Source organism: Megalobrama amblycephala, linkage group LG1, assembly GCF_018812025.1.
Source record: "Megalobrama amblycephala isolate DHTTF-2021 linkage group LG1, ASM1881202v1, whole genome shotgun sequence".
NCBI lineage: Eukaryota > Metazoa > Chordata > Actinopteri > Cypriniformes > Xenocyprididae > Megalobrama > Megalobrama amblycephala.
In genome coordinates, this window is record NC_063044.1 from 53,459,363 (window position 1) to 53,485,348 (window position 25,986).

At 37.7% G+C, this 25,986-nt stretch overlaps 2 protein-coding genes and 2 long non-coding RNA genes across 7 annotated transcripts in view; 1 reads left to right on the plus strand and 3 right to left on the minus strand.

Annotated features, from left to right (window-relative positions):
• LOC125274624 (polymeric immunoglobulin receptor-like) overlaps positions 1–25,986 on the minus strand; it is an 859,185-nt gene that overhangs the window by 45,833 nt on the left and 787,366 nt on the right. The gene's annotated exons all lie outside the window — the stretch shown is intronic.
• Positions 3,421–9,081, minus strand: LOC125275012. Of its 2 annotated transcripts, none has more exons than XR_007186368.1 (7): positions 8,806–9,081; positions 8,567–8,614; positions 8,357–8,436; positions 7,631–7,674; positions 6,030–6,480; positions 5,013–5,916; positions 3,421–4,591 (listed from the first exon to the last, which is right to left on the minus strand). It is a non-coding gene; the product is annotated as an uncharacterized LOC125275012 (long non-coding RNA). The 2 variants fall into 2 exon arrangements; XR_007186369.1 differs by having other exon boundaries at positions 5,013–5,090; positions 5,575–6,480.
• On the minus strand, positions 9,853–15,584 carry LOC125275036. The gene is made up of 4 exons (XR_007186372.1): positions 15,438–15,584; positions 14,606–14,640; positions 11,388–12,845; positions 9,853–10,128 (listed from the first exon to the last, which is right to left on the minus strand). It is a non-coding gene; the product is annotated as an uncharacterized LOC125275036 (long non-coding RNA).
• Positions 20,817–22,976, plus strand: LOC125274735. The gene is made up of 2 exons (XM_048201164.1): positions 20,817–21,607; positions 21,694–22,976. The coding sequence occupies exons 1-2, from the start codon at positions 21,056–21,058 to the stop codon at positions 21,877–21,879; spliced, it is 738 nt and encodes a 245-aa protein (XP_048057121.1). The 5' UTR covers positions 20,817–21,055; the 3' UTR covers positions 21,880–22,976.

Genomic DNA, 25,986 nt, shown 5'->3' on the forward strand with positions numbered 1-25,986 from the left:
AAATATCTTAAATAAACCAACATCTTTACTTTTTCTTAACATAGATCTTCTAAATACAGTGTAAGTACGACTTCGGCTGTACAATATGTTTGGTATATTCCGTAGATATATCTTTTTACAACCCTATTCACAGCAACACTTTGCTAACCGGTAAAACTACAAATATGGTGCTAATTTGATGCGAGCGGCATGGCGATGCTAGAGGGAATTGTAGTTTTAAATAAATATTACTTATTACTTAGAATCAGAGTTTATAAATACTGAATTAAGAGTACACTTAGGTATTAAAGTGATTGTAAATAGCATTTGTGTGCTAATATTTTAAATATCTGACTGTTAAATAGGTGAAAATCAATTTTTACCATAATTGACTGCACCCCCATTTAATGACTCTATCCATATGAGTATAGTCACATAGCTAAAGTCAAGAGCTCTCTATAACAGTTGGTCCCATGTCTGTAGCCCCATTTTTTCCTGAACGACAAGGCTTTCAACATGCACTGAGGTCAAGGTTCAGAGGCCAATATTTCAAAGCAGGAGACATTTACAATCTTCATACTAACATACATTACTCTCCAGACCAAGACCTTTCCAACTATGTATTTGGTTTAGTCCTACGTCAGGCTTTAATTTCAACATTAAATAGACACAGCCTTGTCCCAGGCATAGTTTCAGTGAGGTCTTTAGATGCCCAACCTCACTCTACACAGGCAATGCCATCAAAATTGTTTATTACCGTAGTGCACATATGTATGGTCCACATCCAAGTAAAATATGGACTATTTAAGTGCTTTTGCTTGAGTCATGAACTTGTGAGCAACTGCATTAGTCTAAAGCAGGGGTCACCATTCCTGCTCCTGAAGGGCCGGTGTCTCTGCAGAGTTTAGCTCCAACCCTAATCATACACACCTGAAGCAGCTAATTAAGGTCCTACTAAGCATACTAGAAACTTCCAGGAAGGCGTGCTGATGCAAGTTGGAGCTAAACTCTGCAGGACACCGGCCCTCCAGGAACAAGTTTGGGGACCCCTGGTCTAAAGAGTCAACCAATGTGTCCACTTGGTACATTCATAGGAAGTTCACACAACAGGCAATACCATCACAAGTGTGTTTATTATAGCACATATGTATGTACCACACCCAAGTAAAATATGGAATATTTAAGTGTTTTTCCTTGAGTCATGAACTGTTGTGAGATAGGTGGGAAACATCATAGTCAGAATTCATACTTCTTCAATTGAAAACACAGATTTTGTTTATTTTTTTTGGATGTGTTGGACCTCCTAGATGTGCATGCTGTGTGCGGCATCTCTGTTGTTCCTGCACTTGAGGGGGAAGCAGTTGGGGGTGACTGTGTTGGTGATGGCTCAGATAGGAAGTGCCTGGCTGGGGAAGCCCATTTGCCAGGTGTACTGTTGGGTGGCAATTCAGGGGTGAACTGTCTGGAGGATGGGGTGCATGTTCATGAGAGCTGTTTGGTGCCGGTGGGGAGGTGGGTCACACCGGTTGGTTCTTGTGGATATCTGCCTTGTCCTCTGGATGGTTTACCTCTACATCACCATTTTGTGGCGGGTGGGCCGCTTCGCTCAGATGCTCCCTATCAGGGCCATCACTGTTGCAGCCACTTTCAGTTGCCTCATTTTCAAGTGTGGAAAGGGTGGTGATGCTACACACACAGCAGTCTGTTAATTAAGGTGTTTTACTTGCTTCTTTTTGTAGAAGCCTAGGGAAGATATCTTCGTCTAGATGTGCAAGCAGGAATTAAACTGATCTGGTCATGTGAACTCTCACACTAGTCACATGACATTGATACATTTTAATCAAGACAATCTATTTATTTTTTTTTTTTTCATTTAAAAGTTGCATTTTTTGCCCAAAAAACAACACTCTTAGAGCTTTCAGAAATAAGAAAAAAGATGCGCCGCAATTGTGACCGGTGGGATTAAATGGGTTAAGAGTCAGCCAATTATGTGTCCAGTTTGTACTTTCATATAAAGTACACACAACAGGCAATGCCATCAAAATTGTGTTTATTACTGTAGTGCACATATGTATGCTCTAATAAATGCTGGGTTAAAAACAACCCAATTTATGTTATTTGGCAACTCAGCACTGGGTAAATATTGGACAGAACACATGCTGGGTTATTTTTTACCCAGCTTGCTGGGTTTTATACATTAATCCATTTGCTGGGTTGTTTTTTTAATCAGTGCTGGGTCATTCAATTTAATATTGGTTTTTAATTTTAAATAATAAAAATACTTATAATATCTCTATACATATAGGACAGGAACTGTTCATATTCAATATTTTTTATTCAATGGCAAGTCATTCTTTTACAATCATAGAATATTACTCAAATAATTTAATAAATGTTTTAGGACGTGACAGGAGCCGCAACCGTAGCCAAAGGGAATCTCTGAAAAGAAAACTGGTCTCAGTAGGCTGTGTTCCAGTTCATTAAATGGCAATTTTTGAAAAGGTACATAAAAAACAGCATTAGGCCTACATATCGCGTCACATATGCGGCCGCACCGCTTTCTTTTTCTTTCCAAAGTGCTTGCGCTCCCGTGGCGTCTGTCGTTGCTATGCAACCATGAACCGCACTCTCCACAATGAGGAAGTTTCAGCAACAGAATAATTGATTTCTAGACCTTGCATTAGCTTTACTAGGCTACTAGATATATTTAAGGAGATGAGAAATAAGAACCCGCCCTGTACAGCTATGTTCAGCTGTTCGGCTGAGTTTTCGTTTCGATGTCGGTAAGGAAAGGCCGAAGCTCACGGGTTGGTTCTTGTCACATGACCATATTTTCATCTTGACGTGCCATAGGTGCGCCTGGAAAAACGAGCGCGCCGCATTGCATGCGCGTCGCTTCTATTATGAGCGCGCTTGCCTAAATTTCAGTAAAAGCACTCGTGCAAGTCGCGAGCGTCGATTTAAATCACCGAAACTCGTTTGATTATACCAATAAACGTCACTGATGTTCAAACTGCAAATGTGTCTCAGCTGTGTGAGCAGAGCATTGCCAGGTGTCTGGCAAGAAATATAATAGTGTACAAATGTATTCAGGAATTATATTTGTTCAGTACAGTGTTGTTCAGTGCAAGATTTTGATGATATTTAAGATAAAATAAAGGGAAAATATTTGCACTGTTAAAAACTAATACTGAAACAATGATACACTTCTGTTTCTATTTTTTTAAGTATGGCAAAAATATTTGTAGTAATGAAACAAAGTAAATGAGAAATAATGCAAAGGAAAGTAATTTTTTCAGAAATGTAAAACTTTCTTTGTGCTTGAAAGTTAAAATGGCCCTCCTTTGAGATGTCAATCACAGCAATGGCCCCAAGCCAATTTGAGTTTCAGACCCCTGGTCCAATTGGTACTTTCATAGGAAGTACACACAAGCAATGCCATTAAAATTGTGTTTAAGTTTATTAGACATGCATAGATATATGCATTAAGACAAAGGAAGAGATTTCTCCATACAGTTTTATATGATGTCAGTGAAAGCGGATTTGGATTTGATTTGTACATTTAGATGATGCGATATGGAAAGAACAGAAAGAAAAAAAAAACATCTACAGTATGGTTTAAATTACATTTGATGGTCTTTATCAACAAGTATGCTGAAACAACAAGCAGTATTTGGATCTTGCATACATAGCCTAGGTTAATGAACAAGTCAAAAGTAAATGCATAACATGCAAAATGCCTTACGAAATTAGCGTAATTAATTCGCTATTTGATGATGTCAGTCTGGAGAAACAGCAGCTTTTCGGTTTTTGTTTTCAGAAAAAAAGGAGACAACCGAGTTCATAAGAATAGTCCAATTTTAGCTTTTGCAAATTTCTTCTTTCATTTTTGAGTTTTGAATTTAAGAATGAAGGCAGGTAAATATATCTGAATAAAAGCTTAGATAGAATGGCAATTCTGTTAAACTGCTGGAAATAGGAAAAGCAATGAAAAACAGCTCAAGAAAGAACTTTAACCATAGTTAGAATTTTGTCTTTGTTTCTAATAAAATCACATAATCTGAACATTCTAACAAAGGGCCAGGAGTTACATTGTCAATACTTTTCTGTAGATATGTTGGTCTTGATTATCTCTAAGATATGGGTGAAAACACTTATTAGCTTTGGTTTGAAGTGTAAAAAACAAAGTGCACCATTTTCCAACAGTTAGGTTTGAAATGACAAGCCCCTTATACAGTAAATCACTTCATAAAAAAGGCTGTTTAATATAAAGGCAAGTTGCAAGTCCTCAAAAGTGGCTATACTGCTGTTTGCATTTACATTCTGGAGACTTGACATTTGACATTCAACAGTATTCTTGACATTTATTCAACAGTGCTTCTGATCTGCCTGCATTGACACTATTCTTTAAGAGCTGCTGTGCAGCCAAAATTATGTACCAGTTATCAATGTAAAGCTGCTTTGATACAATCTGCATTGTAAAAAGCGCTATATAAATAAAGGTGACTTGACTTGACTACATCCCATTTGTGTTGACTTCTGGGTGAGTGACACCTCTGACTGAGAAGACTGTTGAGCCCATATGTAGCATCCTCTGTCAAGTCACCCAAACCTGTAGAGGAATTGTAAAATAACAGAATGAAAATGATGACATCACACAGCCGACAAGGCCCAAAAAACATGACAATTCTAAATATCTACACATATTCTACAATGCTGCATTTGCAACATCAAAATAACCATTTAGTCATTATCTTTACTCATCAAAAGAAAATGCAACTTCATGTAAACTATACCAAGATATCATACAAGTGACTAATAATTTGGTAGGAGAGCTTGTGAAATTGTGATTGTCAAGCATTTCATTTGTGGTTACTTCAGCAGAATAACATGGTGCTGATATAATTATTACTTTAAAAGCCACACAATAAGTATTCAATAGTCATTTTCTCCTGACAAAAGTGATTAACACAGTGTTCAACTTCATAATAAACACAAAACTTCATGTCAGGTAATGTTCATAATTTTCTTACCATTTGCCCATTCTCTCATTTCCAGTTGAAGGACAGCTTTCAGGGTTTTCAGGTCCCAAAGTAGATCTGTATAGAAGTCTAAAATGACAAGCAAAATTATTTTTAGTGTATGAACCAATATTTGATATGTCATCTGATCACTTTATATTCATAATACAGGTTATTCCTTTCAATCCTTTTCAGTTTGTATAAAACATTTGTTTCTTGGAAATTGAAACAGGTCTCTTTCTATTTATATGTAATTATATGTCAATATTAAATCAGTTGGGTGCATCATTGTAATGGCCTCCATACAGTAAAGCAAATGTCTCCAACTACATCACTTTTAAATTCATATAAAAGCCTAATCAAATTACAAACTGCCACAAAATATAATTGGTTCCTTCCTGGACCATGTCTCACCCATCCACCAAGTTAGAAGTAATCCTGCTTGCAAATACACAAACACAGGTAAAAACATAACCTCTTTGACAGACGTAGATATCAGTTATTCAGTGTAATGACAGTTAAAGATCATTTTTAGTATTGCAAGCCATTAGATAATGTACTGCACAACACCAACCTCTATTTGAAGTCATGGCTTTTAGCATGTCCAACTGACAAGAAGGGCCTCATGTTCTGAAGGGGCTGGAGCTCTGGACAGTCAGAACAAAGTCTTTGTAGGTATGGCCAGTATTTGCAGGCAATGTCCATACAAATAAAGGGTGATGCCATGCATGGAAGCAAGCTGAAGCTGCAAAAACATGAGGTACACAAAAATGATTTGCCCCAAAACATATTAAGGGAAGCCAGCGACACAATATGCCTGCAGAATGTCAACTCCAGTCCCTCCTCATCCACCTTATTGCTGGATCTGTGGGAATTATCTCTGGCTGCCAACCAATCCACACAACAAATGCATGACCTACATTGTTGAAAATCAAGATGACAAATGATCGTTAATTCATGATGGAAACATTTTCAATGTCTTTTTAAGGCTATGGAACAAATTAGCTTTAGCATAGAACACTAGTATACCTTGCAATACACTTTAAACCGTAATGTTTGCTGGGGTGCAGGCAGGACAGCTAAATTGCTCTTCCTTGCAGATGGAATCAATTTCATATTAAGCAGTAACATATTCAAGTTTTAAATGCAACACATGCAACATTAAATATGTAAAGAGAGAATGAAAGACCAGATAATTGACATAACATGTCCAATAATGATGCATACAAAATTAACATTTAACACGATTTTTATTCAGGTTATTTCTAAAGATCTCTATCTATATAGCACATTTTAGGCAATGAAGAACAAGCAAATAACTCTGTTTATGTTTGTAGTTTTCACATGGATGTTTTTAAAAATTCAAACCTGTTTAATAAATCATCATACTACCAACTTATTTTAAAATTAATTTAAAAGTTTTAAAATTCATTCTTCAAGAAGGGAGGCGGGCTCCCAGGAGTCTTTCCATTTGGTCCCACTGTAAAGAGAAAATGTTCAAAGTAAAAATTTACATTTGCTGAGTAGCTCTGTCAGGCTAGAAAATTGATATATAATTTTATGAAATATAACCATTAAAAAATATTAATATACAGTACAGTCCAAAAGTTTGGAACCACTAAGATTTTTAATGTTTTTAAAGAAGTTTCGTCTGCTCACCAAGGCTACATTTATTTAATTAAAAATACAGTAAAAAACAGTAATATTGTGAAATATTATTACAATTTAAAATAACTGTTTTCTATTTGAATATATTTCACAAAGTAATTTATTCCTGTGATGCAAAGCTGAATTTTCAGCATCGTTACTCCAGTCTTCAGTGTCACATGATCCTTCAGAAATCATTCTAATATGCTGATTTGCTGCTCAATAAACATTTATGATTATTTTCAATGTTGAAAACAGTTGTGTACTTTTTTTTTTTCAGGATTCCTTGATGAATAGAAAGTTCAAAAGAACAGCATTTATCTGAAATACAAAGCTTCTGTAGCATTATACACTACCGTTCAAAAGTTTGGGGTCAGTAAGAATTTTTATTTTTATTTTTTTGAAAAGAAAAGAAATGAATACTTTTATTCAGCAAGGATGCATTAAATCAATCAAAAGTGGCAGTAAAGACATTTATAATGTTACAAAAGATTAGATTTCAGATAAACACTGTTCTTTTGAACTTTCTATTCATCAAATAATCCTGAAAAAAAATATTGTACACAAATATTTTGTACAATTGTACACATTAAATGTTTCTTGAGCAGCAGATCAGCATATTAGAATGATTTCTGAAGGATCATGTGACACTGAAGACTGGAGTAATGATGCTGAAAATTCAGCTTTGATCACAGGAATAAATTACTTTGTCAAATATATTCAAATAGAAAACGGTTATTTTAAATTGTAATAATATTTCACAATATTACTGTTTTTTTACTGTATTTTTAATTAAATAAATGTAGCCTTGGTGAGCAGACGAAACTTCTTTTAAAAACATTAAAAATCTTAGTGGTTCCAAACTTTTGGACTGTACTGTACATAATAACATTTCAATAACTGTTGATAGTGTTACAGTTACCCAAATGTTTCAACTGTTGTGTTTGGTGTGTATGTAATAAACTGTACATTAGTACACTTACCAGGTCTTGCATGGAACCCAATGAATGAGGACCTCATCTGTTCCCTATAGAATAAACATAAAACAACACAATTTTATACAATTTATTTTTTCCACAACACAATATCAAGCAACATTTGCATTGGGTCAAGTCTTGCAATTGTAAGACCTATTTCACGTCAATACTTGCAAAAAAGTACTATGGCTATGAAGGAAAATCAAAATCCAAGAATTACTTGCAAAGTACATTTATTTACAGAACTGTGTGTGCAATTGTAGGTTTCATATTGATCAGACAGTCAGACAACAAAGAACAAGTAGCGTTAAATGAACAGCAACATAAGCTTGAAATTAAGACCTACCTAAACATATTTAAACCCTACCACATAATACATTAATGTATGTAAGACTTTTTCTACATATTTGATGGGTGGTAACCGAGTATTGATCGGATAGTAGTCTACATCATATGATCAATACGTACAGCCAAATTCTTGTCTGCTATTGCAAAGTAAATTTTGTTGTAAAACTGGTTACATTAGAGTTCAATGCATGAACACTAAATATAGATTGTTCTCCAGACATCCAGTTGTAGAGTCAAGTGCTCAAAAAATGCAGATTTATTATTCATTGTAAAATAAAAAAAAAAGGATTAAATAAAATAATAATAATAATAATAATAATAATAATGATTGAATGCAAGTACATTGATATAAAGCAAGACTAAAAAGTCTTTAGAAAGACAAACCTCTCTCACTCTTCTTTTCAAAATCTTGGAGTAGTCAAAGTTGTTTTCCCTGGCTCTCCTACAGCATTCTGGACACTCATCTAAAATACAGGCAATATGACATTGAAATAAGTATACCAATATACAAGTATAGACAATATAGCAAACTGTGACTCCAGAATCAAAGTGTAGTTGATACATCATATTTTAAATTCAGACAATGTACTTAACACTTTTTTTTTTGCTTCATCTTGCTGGCTCCCCTCTGTTGGACTAGATCTGTATAAAGAATATACAAGATATCACACATTATTAAACATTATATATAAATACAGTAAGTCATTACAAAACTAGAATGTACCGTATTAGTCAAAAGTTTGGACACACTTTGGACATACATATATATATTTTAGTACCATATGCTCCACATACAGTAACACATTACTGACTATTAAGGAACTATACTTCACTTCTGTGTCTTTTTTTGGCCTTCTGGCCCTGGGGTCTTGTGGCTTCTGATGAGCCTGTTGTATCGGTGCCAGTAGCTTCTGGAGGTCTGGTGGTATCGGTGCCAGTAGCTTCTGGAGGTCTGATGGTATCGGTGCCAATAGCTTCTGGGGCTCTGATGGTATCGGTGCCAGTAGCTTCTGGAGGTTTGGTGGTATCGGTGCCAGTAGCTTCTGGAGGTCTGATGGTATCGGTGCCAGTAGCTTCTGGAGGGCTGATGGTATCGGTGCCAGTAGCTTCTGGGGGGCTGATGGTATCGGTGCCAGTAGCTTCTGGGGCTCTGATGGTATCGGTGCCAGTAGCTTCTGGGGCTCTGATGGTATCGGTGCCAGTAGCTTCTGGAGGTCTGATGGTATCGGTGCCAGTAGCTTCTGGAGGGCTGATGGTATCGGTGCCAGTAGCTTCTGGAGGTCTGATGGTATCGGTACCAGTAGCTTCTGGAGGTCTGGTGGTATCGGTGCCAGTAGCTTCTGGAGGTCTGATGGTATCGGTGCCAATAGCTTCTGGGGCTCTGATGGTATCGGTGCCAGTAGCTTCTGGAGGTTTGGTGGTATCGGTGCCAGTAGCTTCTGGAGGGCTGATGGTATTGGTGCCAGTAGCTTCTGGAGGTCTGATGGTATCGGTGCCAGTAGCTTCTGGAGGTCTGATGGTATCGGTGCCAGTAGCTTCTGGAGGGCTGATGGTATCGGTGCCAGTAGCTTCTGGGGGGCTGATGGTATCGGTGCCAGTAGCTTCTGGGGCTCTGATGGTATCGGTGCCAGTAGCTTCTGGGGCTCTGATGGTATCGGTGCCAGTAGCTTCTGGGGCTCTGATGGTATCGGTGCCAGTAGCTTCTGGAGGTCTGATGGTATCGGTGCCAGTAGCTTCTGGAGGGCTGATGGTATCGGTGCCAGTAGCTTCTGGAGGTCTGATGGTATCGGTACCAGTAGCTTCTGGAGGTCTATTGGTATCGGTGCCAGTAGCTTCTGGGGGGCTGATGGTATCGGTGCCAGTAGCTTCTGGGGCTCTGATGGTATCGGTGCCAGTAGCTTCTGGAGGGCTGATGGTATCGGTGCCAGTAGCTTCTGGAGGGCTGATGGTATCGGTGCCAGTAGCTTCTGGAGGTCTGATGGTATCGGTACCAGTAGCTTCTGGAGGTCTATTGGTATCAGTGCCATTAGCTTCTGGAGGGCTGATGGTATCGGTGCCAGTAGCTTCTGGAGGTCTGATGGTATCGGTGCCAGTAGCTTCTGGAGGGCTGGTGGTTTCTGTGCTACTTGTGGCCTTCTTCTGTCTTTGAAAATGAACTTGCAGAGAAGAAAAACATCAAACACAAGAAAAATTAAACAGTTAAAAATTAAAAGTTTTTCTCAGTGGCACTTTATTCCATATAGCCTATGACTAATTATTGAAACCACAAGAAAGAGGACCTGCGGGTGAGTGTCATGATCACCAGTGAGAGTGCCCTATCAGCCACTAGAGGGCACTCCATCCCGGACTCTTATTTCCACCCGTTACATGGACTACAATTCCCATACACACTCACCGGACTCATTATCCCATGTCATTGCACCCAGCTGTTTGACTTTGACAGCTCATTGACCCTTGCCTGTGTCTGGATTACGCTTTGGATTACCCTACAATAAATGCTGCTTTTGTAGGGTAATCCAAAGCGTAATCCAGACACAGGCAAGGGTCAAACTCCAGGACAGTCCACATAAAACATCAAAACCAGGAACCAAAAGTGCACGTAACATAAATTAACAAACCACAACCAAGGACAGAAACAACTGAGTATAAATAGACAAACACTAATGAGGAACACAAAACAGGTGGGTGCAATGACATGGGATAATGAGTCCTGTGAGTGTGTATGGGAATTGTAGTCCATGTAACGGGTGGAAATAAGAGTCCGGGATGGAGTGCCCTCTAGTGGCTGATAGGGCACTCTCACTGGTGATCATGACAGTGAGTGATGATAACAGGCTAGTATTTAAATTAAGATTGATTTTTACATTACAGGTGTGATATGTCCAATGGCCAGAGAATGCTAGCTTCAATTCAATTCATAGCAAAAATCTGATTGGCTGAGAAAACAGGCGACTGTCCTTCAGTTTTATATTATTATGAATAAAAAAGTTCCTGTTCAATCCAGACTAAGAGTTCAGCAGTGCTCCGAATCAAAAAGCTGAGCGCATGTCATTAGTAGACTGATTTGGGCACAAACTGCATGTATATGGCCCCTATCAGAAATGGGTAGGTAATATATACTTTAACTTAAAACAGGGGCAAATCAAAGACCTAACACATACTTCTCCCATCAACTGAAATTAATGCCACAAAACTGTCTGCCTAAATACTTTTTATCTAGCTTGTTGACTTCACCAAATAGTTTCCTTTAGCAATAGAGCCATCACATGCTGCTTTATCCTATTACGGCTGAAAGTAATGCTCATTTTTTGCATCGATATGAAAAATAAAGAGAATGATACTTGTGGGTTCACATTCTTTTGAGTTACCAGTGTTTCCAGATTACAGAGCTTCATATCCGTACAAAAAGACTTACTCTTGAGCACAGCTTCATACATTAGCTTAACTTTCTGAAGCAAATCATGTTCCAAAATATAATCCCCGCCTAGGATGACATCGGCCACCAAGGTTCCCCGGGATTTCTTCCCCAACAGTAGTACGGGGAAGAAATCAAGTGCAGCAAGTTTGTCAAGCTGAAATAAAAACATAAAAAAAAAAAAACATGCACAGAATACAATGATTTAATTTTTAACATTAATTTCATGACAGCTGTTTAATGGTCATATCTGATAAACAACTTATATCAAGAAATTAATTACTATTGGTTTATAACTACATATTTAAAAAATCCTATCATTGTGATAATTTTTTCTGCTTCAGCAGCCATATTTCCATCAATGTATTTTTATATGCTTTTTGAAGTATCGCATTGGAAAAAAAACATATTTAGTCAAAAAAAAAAAAGGTCATGCTCGCTTGAGGTGGTTTTTGCCTTTTTCAAAAAAGAGTTAATGCGCTGAACGGCACATTGAAACAGCTTTGCCCAAGTTCTGACGTAGCGAACATTAAACTCACATGACTGATCAGCTGTTTACGCAGTCAGGCACAATGCTAAGCGGAGGAAAAGTAACTAACCAGGATTCACTCAGTAGCGGCAAGCTAAGAGGGAAGAGCCCAGCACTGAAACCCTGTCTGACAGGCAGTGTAGGAAATGTGGTGTATTGGAGACCGCTTGCCTGGTGTCACTCAGGGGCCTGAGTCCTTCTGATCAAGGCTCAGCCTGTGGATGGTGTGATGCCAGTGTCGTGCTGAATTTCGACTCCCTGCCAAATTATGACCACCCTCACCCTCAAGTCTATCTGAATCTTAACCCCACCCCTAATCCTAACCCAAACCTACTCCAAAACTTCCATTACTAGGGTGATCTTAATCTGGCAGGTTTTTTAAATTTGGCACCACACCGGTAATGGCCCCTGTAGCGCCGAGGTCCCGTCTCCTAAAGGGCGGGATGTTTATGAATGCAGCCCAAAAGCAGGTGGTAAACAGGGCAGGTTAGGGGCGTCCTCAGTGCGGGAGGATCACCTCGCGGGATCTTAATTTATTTACTCCAAACCAGTTGATGGAAACACACCTGATTCACATTTGATTACATTTTTCTCTTTTTTTTGCAACATTTCAAAAGTTTGCTTTACAATCACATGGAAACATGGCTATTGACTGTTAAACTTTACTGTGATAACTGACTTCACTTCATAAATCCCTTAGCCCTGACCTAACCTTACCAACACATGGCTGCTATTAAGGACGACCGTCCTGTTGTTGTTTTTCTTCAGCGATGCCTTCCATTCCGATTTTTTATTTTGAAAGTTGCAGCGAAGAGATGCAACTTTTGCTTTATATGGCTGCACTTGTTTGCAATGCGGGCAGGTCTTATAAGCAACACTTATTAGGTTGTTGCACCCTGTGCATATTTTTTGTGTGCTTCCTGGCATCTCTAAAATGAAGTAAAAAATGACATTAAAACCTTAATACAACATGTTTTTGTAACGTAATATCCAGTAACAACTTTTTGAAACTAGGTTGTTACTATAAAGGCGGGTACTAATGGCTAGCCGAGAAGAGTCTCGCTGCAGCCTGTGGTGGACATCCAAATGTGGTCATGTCAATCACAGTACAGATTGCCTACACCAAACACTTATCTCTAAACCTGTAACCAATGAAATTAGCAGCAGGGCGGGATTTCTGGTGAAGTAATTTTTTGGGGGTGGGGTTAATGCGCTTTCATCATTTACCTTATGCCTAAAAATCCTTTTAATGGAGGGTATGCATAGACGTCCCTTTCCCGCCAGAACACGCCCCCTCAGCTGGACTGAGTGGCAAAAGAACCTGCTGCATGACTGGATTTAATAAGAGAAACTGCGAAAACGCAAGTAAAAACAAATGATTACACTAAAGTTTGGACTCGAAAGTGGTCCTTACAACTTGTCAAATAAACCTAATCCATGGATATTGACATGCAGCCTGGAGTCGTGTTTCCTGACAGTTATATGTGCCTGATTTCAACACCAGGGAAATACACAAAGCAAATCTGACTGTGAATATTTTATACAACTACAATATCGGTAGGCTTGTCAACACTGTATATAACAATACAATATATACGCCACGGTATAATTTGACACAAAATGCTAACTACAAATCCATGTTTCTCTGCTGGAGTCCAGCTGTTTCTGTGAATTGCAGTGATCCATTTGCTTCTTTTTTCTGTAGCTTTCGGCAGTCTGTAAAATTATACCTCAGGTTTTGTGTCAAAGCTATTTGTACAGTCAGTCGCAAAGCTCTTTGCTGTTTTGGATGTGTTTTGTGTGTTTTTTGCGGCATTCACGCTGAAAACCAATCCTGTCAGTCTTTTGCCACTTAGTGGGCGTGACCGCAGTCATAATGGTTGACGGTGACGTCACGTGCATACCCTCTATTGGAAACCAACATACAACAAATTGGGTTCCAGGGGTGACACAGGGATGGGGAATCACCATGGATATGTGTATATATGAAGACTTCAGATGCAAAGCCTCTAAGTGTCATCTGAAATTTTCTTCTAAAATGAGCATTTTTATCAAGCTCATATGTTTATGTTCAGTTATTTCACTTTAATGTCACTGAAAAGGACCTATTAATTGCCATTAAAGTGAAATAACTGAACCTAAACATACAAGCTTGATAAAAATGCTCATTTTAGAAGAACATTTCAGATGACACTTGGAGGCTTTTGCATCTGAAGGATATGTATATACATCTAATGGGGAGTCACGAGGTGACATATTGGGCACGGACGCGGCTTCTGATGTCACACTTGGCTGTGGGCGGAGTTGGATGTCCACCGCAGGCTGCAGCCTACTTGAGATAGTCCTCACTGCAGAACACAAGATCCAAGGGGCGGAGTGTATCTCCTCCCACTTTCCATAGCCCTAAACCTACCCGACTCCGCCCCCTGGCTCTAACCCTACCCATCTCCACCTCCTGGTTCTAGATCCAACTCCTCCCACTTTCCATATATCTTAACCTACCCGACTCCGCCCCTTGGATCTTGAGTGTTCTGAAGTGAGGGGCTACTGGCCTATTTGGGCTGGCCTAGACGTATGGGCAGATTCAACAGCTACATTAAAATGCATGTAGAATACATACATAAATGTAGTAATGCGCACTCATAAGCAATGGCTATGGCACAAGTTGGTGCTACATGGAAAGACTAACCTGCTGCTTTTCTATCACTTTCATATGTCGGGAACCTGCAAGCACATATAAAATTGTTTGGTGATGTAAACGTAGTTTCTTACTGTGTGGGCGCGCGCGCGCGCACACACACACACACACACACACACACACACACACACACATTGATAGTGCGCATGTTTGCACACGGCGTTTTATGGCAACACATAATTGGTCGACAGTTTCATGGGATTTGTAGTTCTTAAGGTATAAACGCAGATTAACCTCATCTAATAATACATCGAAAGTAATGCAATGTATATCGCATTTGTTTGCACATATGGATGTGCTCATAACTGGTGAACTGGTGATTTGCTGAATGTGTGTATGTGCAAACATATAAGTTTTATGTTCAGACAGTTCACCGTTAGCTCACCAACGTTAGCCACCTAGCTAGCTACAAAATGTACTACAGAAACATAATTGAAGGGCATTGCTTTTATCAGGAGTGCTCACACACGATTCTAACATCACATTTACCATTACAGCAAACATTTATCACTAAAAAAAGAACTTAGCAAGCGCTAATTTTAGTTCACTATAGCCACCTGGCTACAAACGTACCTACTTTGCCAGGGTTCTGTCGATGTATGCTGCGGCTGTAATTTTTGTACTGCAGAGTACGTAATGTTAATTGAAGGAAGCTAGCTAAATTAGCTTATCTGTTCTACTGGCGTCGTGAGCACTCTCATGATTCTAACGTTACATTTACCATCAGATTAAACATGTTTCAGTAATATAACACGAATCACGTTACATTTATCACTAAAATAACACAGTTTTAGGATAATTGGATATGCTGTAGTGTACATACCTCTGACTGTTAATCGAAATGTAACATGTCCTTCTCTTTAGCGACCCCAGTGGACGTTTTTGTTTCAGAACTATAGCAATACGTACCTGGTGGTACATATTTGTGGCGCTGCAAAAAAGTGCGCAGAGGTACGTATTTCCTATGAGACCAGGTTGGTTTTTTCTAAAGGAAGTTCAAGTGGTGGACACTTTGATTGAGAATGGGTTAACAATAAATGATACATTTGTGCCCGTTCTACCCCTTTCAAGTCCAACCAAAAAAGTTGTTCTCTCAAACGTGCCACCGTTTGTAAGTGAAAAATTAGAGGAAATACTTAAAAGACATGGTAAGCTAATGAGCCCCATTAAAATGATTCCACTTGGTTGTAAAAATGCTGAACTTAAACATGTAATGTCGTTTAGACGACAGGTGGTTATGATTTTGAATTCACAGACTGAAGCGCTGAGATCTCCGTCAGGATGAGTATTGACGGTAAAGATTACACGATTTTTATTAGTTCTGAGACAATGAGATGTTTCACATGTGGAGGTGTTGGGCATGTTCGGCAGACTTGTCCTAATAAAAACAGAGTGAATGTAAATAGCGTAGCTGCCCTAGTGAAAAAAAAGTATACTAAGTATACTTGCAGCAAGACTAATTATTAGTATATTTCAAGTGTGTTAATGATTAGTTCATTTAAAGTGTGCTATTTTGAAACAACTAATTTTGTACTAAGTATATTTAAGTTGAAATTAAGTAGTATTAAAATACAACTTTAAGTATATTTAGTATACTTATGTGTACTAAATTGGAACAACTTCAAGTATACTTAGTACACTTTAAGTATATGTCTGTGTAGGGACTAATTACATACTTGATTAGTGATATTAAAGTGTACTTAATTTGTGTTATAAGTATACTTTGTGTTAAAAGTATAATTTTTTGTTATAATATACGTTGTATTATAAGTATACTTTATTTCTGTTATAAGTATACTTTTATTTGTGTTATAAGTATACTTTATTTCTGTTATGAGTACACTTTGTGTTATAAGTACACTTTATTTGTGATTTAAGTACATTACAAAATAATTACGAGTGTCTTCAGAAAACACAAGCAATATACAATGAATATATTATTTTACAGGTAATAGTACTGTATGCTCAGTACCTTTGGCTTATTCCAAATATTAAACATTACACACTTTGCAGTCAATAACAATACACTTTGTTATTACTTATACTTTGTATAATATAGTCAACATTTGAAGCGGATCAAAACCTTTAATCAAAGTTGTCCTAACTTTTTTGATCCACTTCAAATGTTGATTACTGTACTTTGAATTACATAATCTCACACAATACAGTTGTGCTACTATTTAAATACAGTTTAACACATTTTCCCAAAGTTGAATGAATTTGTTTTCAAGGCCATTAAAACAAATAAAATGTAACAACATCACTAATGAAGAGACATATTTCATTGACAAATCCAATAGTTTTTATTTAAACTTAGATTCAGCAAAACTTACCATGTTTTTCATTAAAGAACCCTAACCCTCTATACACAAATACAAATTACACATTATATTCCATTTTCTGATGAGCTTCTCATTGTGTCTGATGGCACAATGATGACCGCAGAGACTCGTGAAGAACAGCATCTGTTGACAGAATATACCAAAGATATAAGACAGCATGTTCAACTCTTTATTCACGTTTACAATAGTCTGTCTAAATCCTACATTGAACCAATACTATTTTTGAACAGTAAATGAGGATTAGCAGCAGGGAACTGTATCAGAATGGCATGTCGATATTGTTTTCGGTACATAGTCAAGCATAAAACACTTTATGAATTAATATCGTACAGAATACGGGCCGATATGACCAATCATATGAATGTTTTGGTGCTGCATACAAACGTGCCATAAACCACCACACAAAAACTCAAAAAGGAGATATCAAGCTGAAATATCGCTCTCCGTTTGTTAACGAAAATAAAATAAAGTTTGTTAACTGGTAGACTACAACTCACCTCCCAATAGCAGCACTTTTCTCCGGTTCTTTCAGGATCGCGTAGGCCATTAAATTCCCGGTTGTCGTCGCCATCACGGTCAGGCTGCGATGTCACTTGATTGAACTGGTCAGAATCCCCAAGATTGAGCGATGTATTGCGCTTTCAGTGTTTTATTAAATAAATTACACATTGCGACATTATACTTCACCTGACTGACTGAGCGAGGAGATTCAGACGACGACCGTGACGTCAGCAGCTCTGATTGGCTGAAGGCAGTGAGCAACAAAATCTGATTGGTCACAGACCAAGTTGAAGAGACATTTGAATTCCGGTAAGTTTAACCACTCGACATATTTTTTTCGCATTACTTGTGCTGCTGGTGTGTTGTTTAATATAGATTTGTGTGTACGATTGTAAAATGATTCTGCCAGTGTAAACTTAATAAACATTTACACATATTTGGAAATTGTATAGGCTACACTGCATATACTAAATGGGCTTGTAATGCATTCATACTGAAATAAATAGCACAAGTAATATAATGAATTCCAAGGATGAAGAAGTAAACTTAAAAAATATACTCAAATTTAACATTAGATACACTACAACTTCAGGATATTAAATAATGTATTTTTTAAATATACTTTCAGTGCATTGTTACAATGATCATTTCCAGCACACTGTTAAAATATACCTCAAATATATTTTTATAAAGTGCAAATAAATACACTTATAAAAAATAAACTGAACTTACACTTCAAGTATATTTTTCTAAAATATATTTTTTAGAAAATATACTAAAGTACAATTATTTTAAAGTGTGTTAAAAGTTGCATTGTGAAAATATGATACTAATATACTTTTTATATATTTAATGATAGTACATTTTTTGTTAGTATATTTGCAGTGTACTATAGAAAAAGGGAATATATTTAAAATACAATAAAGTATACTTTTTTTTCACTAGGGTGCCGCTGCTGCTAATGCAGAGAACAATGGGCAGATACGCGGTAATGATTTAAATACGGCTTCGGTTTCGTCAGAGCTGTCTGTTGTTGAAAATGCTGAATTGAATACCTCACGTGAAGACAGTGATGTGGTAGGTGGCTTAAAACATGATTCTGTCGAGTCAGTTGAGGAGACTGCTGTTAGCAGTGTTGAAAATAGGGTTTTACAGTCAGTACTGGGCCCTAGTGGAGTACCTGTATGTATCTGTAGATAGATAATGACTGCAATTCTCATAGTGAGATAAAGCAAACACAGCTTCCCAAGATCACAGAAAATATTGAGGAGCTAGGGCTGGGCGATATATTGCATGATTCTCACGCGCATTTCGTCAGTAAAGCCGGTTCCCTGATTACCGCTAAATTGCCATCACCTGCTTTAAAATGGAGCGCCTTTTAATAGACAGAGCCGTAGTTCATGGACAAGCCACGCAAAATCGGGTTCATTATCGAAGTCGATTCATCTTCGATAAATTTCCATAAGGTGGTCTTAAATTTCATGTGGGGATTTTAAATTTCATGTCCGACTCGTCATTTTTATTTATTTTTTCAACCGCAATTTGACCAGCGCAACATTTGGTGGCAGCACTTCGTGGGTGCAACCTGCATCATTCCATAGGTGATATACGAGTAAGTGATTGATGAATGCGTTGCGTTGATGGTTCGCCACCACGGCATTTTGCGAAATCGCAAGCATGGGCAAATGTTTGTTTGATGACAATTGGTTGGAGGACGAAAAGTATCGGGGGTGGCTGAAGAAAACAGCCAGTAATCATGAAGCGAGGTGTGCTTTATGTAAAAAGACGATAAAGCTGGGGACAATGGGCCACATAGCGCTCGATTCACACATGAAATCAGAGAAGCACAAGAAGTATGTGTCGTCGCAGGCAAGTAGTTTGCCCATAAATATGTTCTCATCGAGCACTTCAACCTCTCAGCCTTCCACTTCAAGTAATGCCTTCGGCAGCTTTGCGAATGTAGCTACACTTAAGGCCGAAATACTGTGGGTATTTCAAACCGTAAGCCGCCACCACTCGTACACCTCAAATGAGGACATCCACCTAGTTTTTCAAGCAATGTTCCCTGACTCAGCGTGTGCGAGTACGTTCACATGTGGAAGGGACAAAACCGCATATTTAGCACGATTTGGTGTTGCCCCATACCTAAAGAAGGAACTAATTTCACGGGCAAACAAGGACGATTTCGTCATAATGTTCGATGAGTCCATGAACACAACAACGAAAACTAAACAGTTGGACTTGCACGTCAGACATTGGTCAACTGACGAGACCGGCACCCCGATTGTCAGGTCTCGCTATCTTGGTTCTTGGACTTGCTGGAGCATTTTAAGGTAAGACTCTCAAAGTAACATTTAAAATGCTTTGAATATGTTAAAATGCTTTGCTTTTTATGTTATTTCCTAATGAATATTTGGTACACTATATCGATGCATCACGATTCTTGGATTGATTTCAATTTTTTCCGAATGCTTTGCGAATTGATTCTGAGCTTAGTTTTTGCAGATGGCGCTCTAGGCTAGTTTTTAACCGCACACTCAAATGCTCACGAAGAAGAGCGTTCGGCTGAGTCTGAGAATGTACTTGATATAATGCTTTTATGACGCAAGATTCATATAAACAGCCCACTGCAAGCACCCTTGTACTTCGCTTCAACCTTTTCGAACTTTATGAATTATTATTTTATAGTAGGTTCAAGTGGTGTGTGTAAGGCATCTAAAGCACGCAGTGCCATCTGCTGTTAAAAACTAAACTAAGAATTGATTCGAGAGAGAATCGCGATGCATTCAGAAAAATTGGAATCGATCCAGAATAATTTCTCGATTCACAATGCATCGATATATTGTTCCAGCCAATCAGTTAAAAAATGTTGTGGGTGGGTGACATCTAGGCATAGGACTACTGCATTCTGGATGGAAGGCAGTGCTGTAAATAACTTTATTGTATAAAGCATTCAATATGCATTATGCTTCTTGCATATTTTTTATGTGAAAAGTAAAATTGAATTGAATTAAATAATGTAGGCCAGTTCATAATTATACTCCAAATATCTGTTTTGTGCTTAATTTTAGGTTAACAATTTTGACACTGAACCATATCACATAGGCCCAATTTGCGAGCATTCACTATTATGGCTTAAGATGTGTTCCTCAAACATTTTTTTTTTTTTTTTTTCAAATCAAGGACCACGTCTTAGCCAATTTAAAAAAACAAAACAAAACAAAAAAACAATCTTGACATATTTGGCTTAATGATCATCCCTATGCATGTAAAAATGCAGGCCATTTCTGAAACCATGGCTAACTTCACCTGCTAATATTATGTGCATGATTAGAAAACAAGTCATGAGAAGTGAATGTTCAACAGTGTCACAGTCCATGTCAGTCATTTTTGTTGATGACTTTTGCTCACAGACCTCTTTGGTGATCTGGCATACCACCAGTGGTCCCCAGACCACAGTTTGAGAATCACTACTTTAGACAAACCATCTAATCTGAGTGAACATGAATGAAAATGTTATCATTCTTGAGGTGGACTTTGTTTTGATTTTATTTTTTTATAATTTCAGGAGGGCACCAAGGAACTTAATTTAAGGAACATGCTTTCTGTGTCAATGGATGGACCTGCAGTAAATTGGAAGTTCATGGATCTCCTACAACTGGAACATGCAGAACAGTTTGGGGGGATTCAACTCCAAGTGGTAGGAAGCTGTGGTATCCACACCCTACACAATTCATTTAAAGGTGGATTTGAGGTGTGGCATGTAGAAAAGGTGCTGAGATCTCTCCACTATCTCTTCAATAATGCCCCAGCAAGAAGAGAGGACTTCACATCTGCAACACTGTCATCCACATTCCCCTTATCCTTCTGTGGCCATCGCTGGCTCGAAAATGTGCCTGCTGCAGAGAGGGCCATTGAAATTTGGCCCTCTATTGAGAAGTTTGTTGACCAAGTGTCAACAAAGAAGGTGAAGAACCAAGGAAATGCATCATTCGACACCCTCTCTGAGGCAAGAAAGGATCCTCTTATCTGTGCCAAACTCCACTTCTTTGTGTTCATAGCAAGAGTCTTTCAACCATTTCTGGAAAAATATAAAAAAGATGCTCCCATGATGCCCTTCCTGTGGAATGACTTGGAGGATTTGATAAGGGTAATTATTTGTCATAATGTGCAACACCTTTAGTACACAGAAATTCACTGATCTAACTCAAATATATGTATTTTTTATTTTACTAGAGCCTTCTCAAACGATTCATCAAGCGCGATGCTTTGCCCTCGAGTCCATATAAGCTAGTGAGGCTCGATGTCACAGACCAGAAGCTTTGGCTTGGCACAAATGATGTTGACATTGGCATGGGTGCAGCAGCTGTTATCAAGGTGGGTGTGTTCAGTTTCATCAAAGTAGTTCACAATGACATGTAGATATCAACACTGGATAAGTGCCCTCTAAAATATGCCACTGTCCATAACATGATGTGCCTGGACCCAAGAAAAATGTATTCCAGCCCTGACGAATGCCTACAGAAACTGAAACGCCTCATTGAGAAGTTTGTGCTGGACAAACAGTTGACAGGCGGGATATCTTCTGGTAAATTATAGGAATAAGAATAGAATGGCACTCACTGTTTACACACTTCCTTCCATTTGTATCAGTCAAGACCAATACCTATAACACTGTAACATAAAATTCAACATGTATTCCCATTTCTGTGTACATATTTGATACTATTCACTGACTTCAAATGATCAGGTAAAGGTAAAGTTATGTAGTCTACTATTTAAACAGGCCATTCCACAAAAAAAAAAAACTACACTTGTTTTTTTGTTTTGTTTTTGCATGTGTTTTTTTAAAAATAGGGCAGGTTGGCATGACCTGAGTGCAAACCAATGAGCTACAGAACCCAGGCATTTTTCTTTGTAAAAATATTACTCATGAAAGGGATTAACAGAAAATATATGGAATCAGTGTGGATTGGTCTCTTTAAAAGAACGCAACTTTGCCTTTTATGTTGTGATGCTAATTTTTTATTCACACTGGCTCAATTCGAGAAATTTGCATATCTTTGGAGAATGATGCAGATAGAATGGCAGAGCAAGCCGAAAGTTCAGGTGGTAGTAAAATGGCCACATTGATCACAGAATCCAATTCTTTGAGGAGACGAGCTAAAGATAAACATAAAGAACTAATTGAGTTGGATGCAGAAATTGAAAACAAGATTGTAGAATTAACAAAACTGTCATGAGGGCTTTGAGTTTGAGAACTTAAATGTTGAAGGTTTACATGTACCTTTAGTGATTTATTTGGATTATTTGCTGAATGTTACTGTCTGGGCCTAGAAAATCAGTTCCTTTTTTGTTTGATCAGCACTGTGGCTTTATAGGTAAGTCCGAAGCTGTTTCTCTATTATTTGTCTTCCCATGTAAGCATGACTGTTTTCATGCTATTCTGTTTGTATACTGTTATACATGTATATCTTTGAATTGCCAGATTGGCATTATTATTGAGCATATTGGAAGTTTGATGTCTTCACAGCACTGAAAGTAGCTGAACAAAGCACTTTTAAATAAATTTCTTTCCAATTGTCTGACTGGCTCTTCATTCATTAGGTCTATGCATAGATTATTGAATGTGCTTGCATTTATCTGTGTCTGAAATGACATAGAAAACACTAATCAGACCCTGAACAACATTTTCTTGGGGGAGAATCCCCAAACCCAGCTCAAGGCTATTTGGCAGCCACATTTACCCATAATTTAGATCAAGTATGACGAATACTTTAACTTTTGTATTTGTGGGCTATTGTAATGTCCTGGGGCTGTCTTCCATGTCTTTTTCAAACTGCTATGAGGGGCCAGAATTTAGAAATTACCTGAAGTACCTTAAAGGCTGATAGTTTATACATAGTCAACCATGTCAGGGTTGTAAGGTCATTCAGCACTTGGTATAAAAGTTTTCGCGTCCCTTTGACCTGTCTTGAGCGTGGCTCTGGTGAGTTGTGCCACGCTAATGCTTCGCCACATCATTCTGTGTTGTCGCACTGAACATTTTCCTGTTTTTTTTTTTTGTTGAGGTAAAGTCTTAAATTTTCCTTTTAGAGGATTTAAAAAGGTCTTATAAGTTATTAAATTTGCTGTTAAAAAATGTGCAGATACCCTGTATAAGTGTTTATCCACAAACTGAGGAATCTGATAATGATTATGAGGATTCTGAGAGTATTGTGGATGAGAATAATGAGGCTGGTGCTAGTGTACAGATGCAGATTACTGGTGGTGAGAGTAAGTTAAAACTTTACTCACTTAAACAAATCAATGATTTTTTGGATTGTACTAAAGGCCTTCGTAAGCCTAAGATTGAGACTTTTTTTTCCTGATCTTAATTTGTTTTTGGAATCTGGCACAACAGTAATGAGAAAAGCTTCATTTGATGAATTTGATAAACCAAAAAGATATCGTCTTAAGAAAATTCTGTGTAATGTGAGAAGTTCTCTGGTACGTGGTAAAAAATGAGTATTATAGTATCATTAGAATTAATTTATTTTTGTTTTGTATTGATTTTTTTTTTACTTATAGCACCATGGCACCGTTGTGTTTTGGCTCTTTAAATATAAATGGATGCCGTGATGCTGTTAAAAGAACATCTCTTTTTGATTATATTACTTTGAAGAATAGTAGTGTTGTGTTTTTACAAGAAACTCACACAGATGTAAATAATCAAGTCCAGTGGCAGAGTGAGTGGAATGGGCAGACCATCTTAAGTCATGGTTCTAGTAATAGTGCAGGAGTTGCTATCCTTCTTGCAGTTGAATTTAAAGAACAAAATGTAAGTGTTTTTGATCTCATTCCAGGCAGAATGCAAAGAGTAGATGTCACTTTGCGTGGTCTTGATTTCTCTTTTTTTAATGTATATGCCCCTAATATTGGGACAGAGCGTACCTTTTTCTTTGATAAACTTAATACAGCTTTGAGCAATGTCCAACAGGGCAGGATTATTGTTTTGGCTGGCGATTTTAATTGTACGCTTGATCATACATTAGATAGGAATCATGAGGAACCCCATAGTTCGTCAACAAATGTTTTAAACAAATTGGTTATTTATCATGATTTTGTGGATGTTTGGAGAGAAGCCTTTCCTAATGTCAAACAATATACATGGATTAAAGTAAATTCTAATTTGGTCTCTGCAGCAAGGCTTGATAGAATTTACATACAAAGAAGTGTTAGAGAAAGGTTTTCTAATAGCTGTATTACACCGACCCCTTTGTCAGACCATCACTGTATTTTGTTAATGTCACTTCAGCACAGAGCACTTTTAAATGTCCCTACAGGCGTTTTTCTAATAAGCTGTTGCAAGATCACAACTTTGTGCACTCTTTTACACTGTTCTGGGAGATGTTGAGAGAGAGAAAATCCCAGTATAAGTCTCACAGTCAGTGGTGGGATATAAGTAAAGTACAAGTGAAACTTTTTTGCTTAAAGTATTCTGCACATAACAAGTCTGTTCTCGAAGACAAAATGAGACAACTTGAACAATAAATTTTGCAGTTGAAAATTGAAGAGCATGATGGGAGTATTGCTGGTGATTTAGGAATAAGAAAAACACTTCTTCAAAACTTACTAGAAGAGAGAGCTAAAGAGACACTAATTCGCGCAAGGTTCACACGTTTCAACTGCATGGACGCTCCAACATCATTCTTTTTTAATTTAGAGAAGAAAGTTGTCAACAGGAAAACTTTAAGTCGCCTGAAACTTCCAGGAGGGGGTGAAACAATTGATGAACATGAAATAGCTACTCATGCGCTATTTTTTTATGAACATCTTTATACAGCTGAACCCTGTGATGAAGAAATATCAGAAAAATTGCTTCAGGATTTACCCCAGTTGACAAGAAATGATAAGCGTTCGCTTGATAAACCATTGCGAATGGATGAATTGACTATGGCGATTAAAGATTTGTCTTCAGGCAAGGCCCCTGGCCTGGATGGCTTAACTACTGAATTTTATAGGAAGTTTTGGTCAGTTATTGGCGATGACCTGTTCTCAGTTTTTTTTAGAGTGCCTTGAGAGAGGTACTCTACCTGTGAGTTTGCAGAGAGCAGTGATTACATTGCTACCCAAGAAGGGTGATCTTGCGGACATAAAAAATTGGCGTCCTGTTTCTCTGCTCGGCGTGGACTACAAGATACTGTCCAAAGCACTAACCAATAGATTAAAGTTATACATATCAACGATTATTCATCCAGATCAGTCATATTGCATTCCGAAACGAACTATATTTGATAATTTGTTTTTAATTCGTGACTTGATTTCATTTGCAAAAAAGAATAAGATTTTTATCTTTGGACCAGGAAAAAGCCTTTGATCGAGTGGATCATGGGTTTCTTTTCCAATGTTTCGAAGCCTTTGGATTTGGATCCTCATTTGTTTCCTATGTTAAATTGTTGTATACCGATATATATATATATATATATATATATATATATATATATATATATATATATATATATATATATATATATATATATATATATA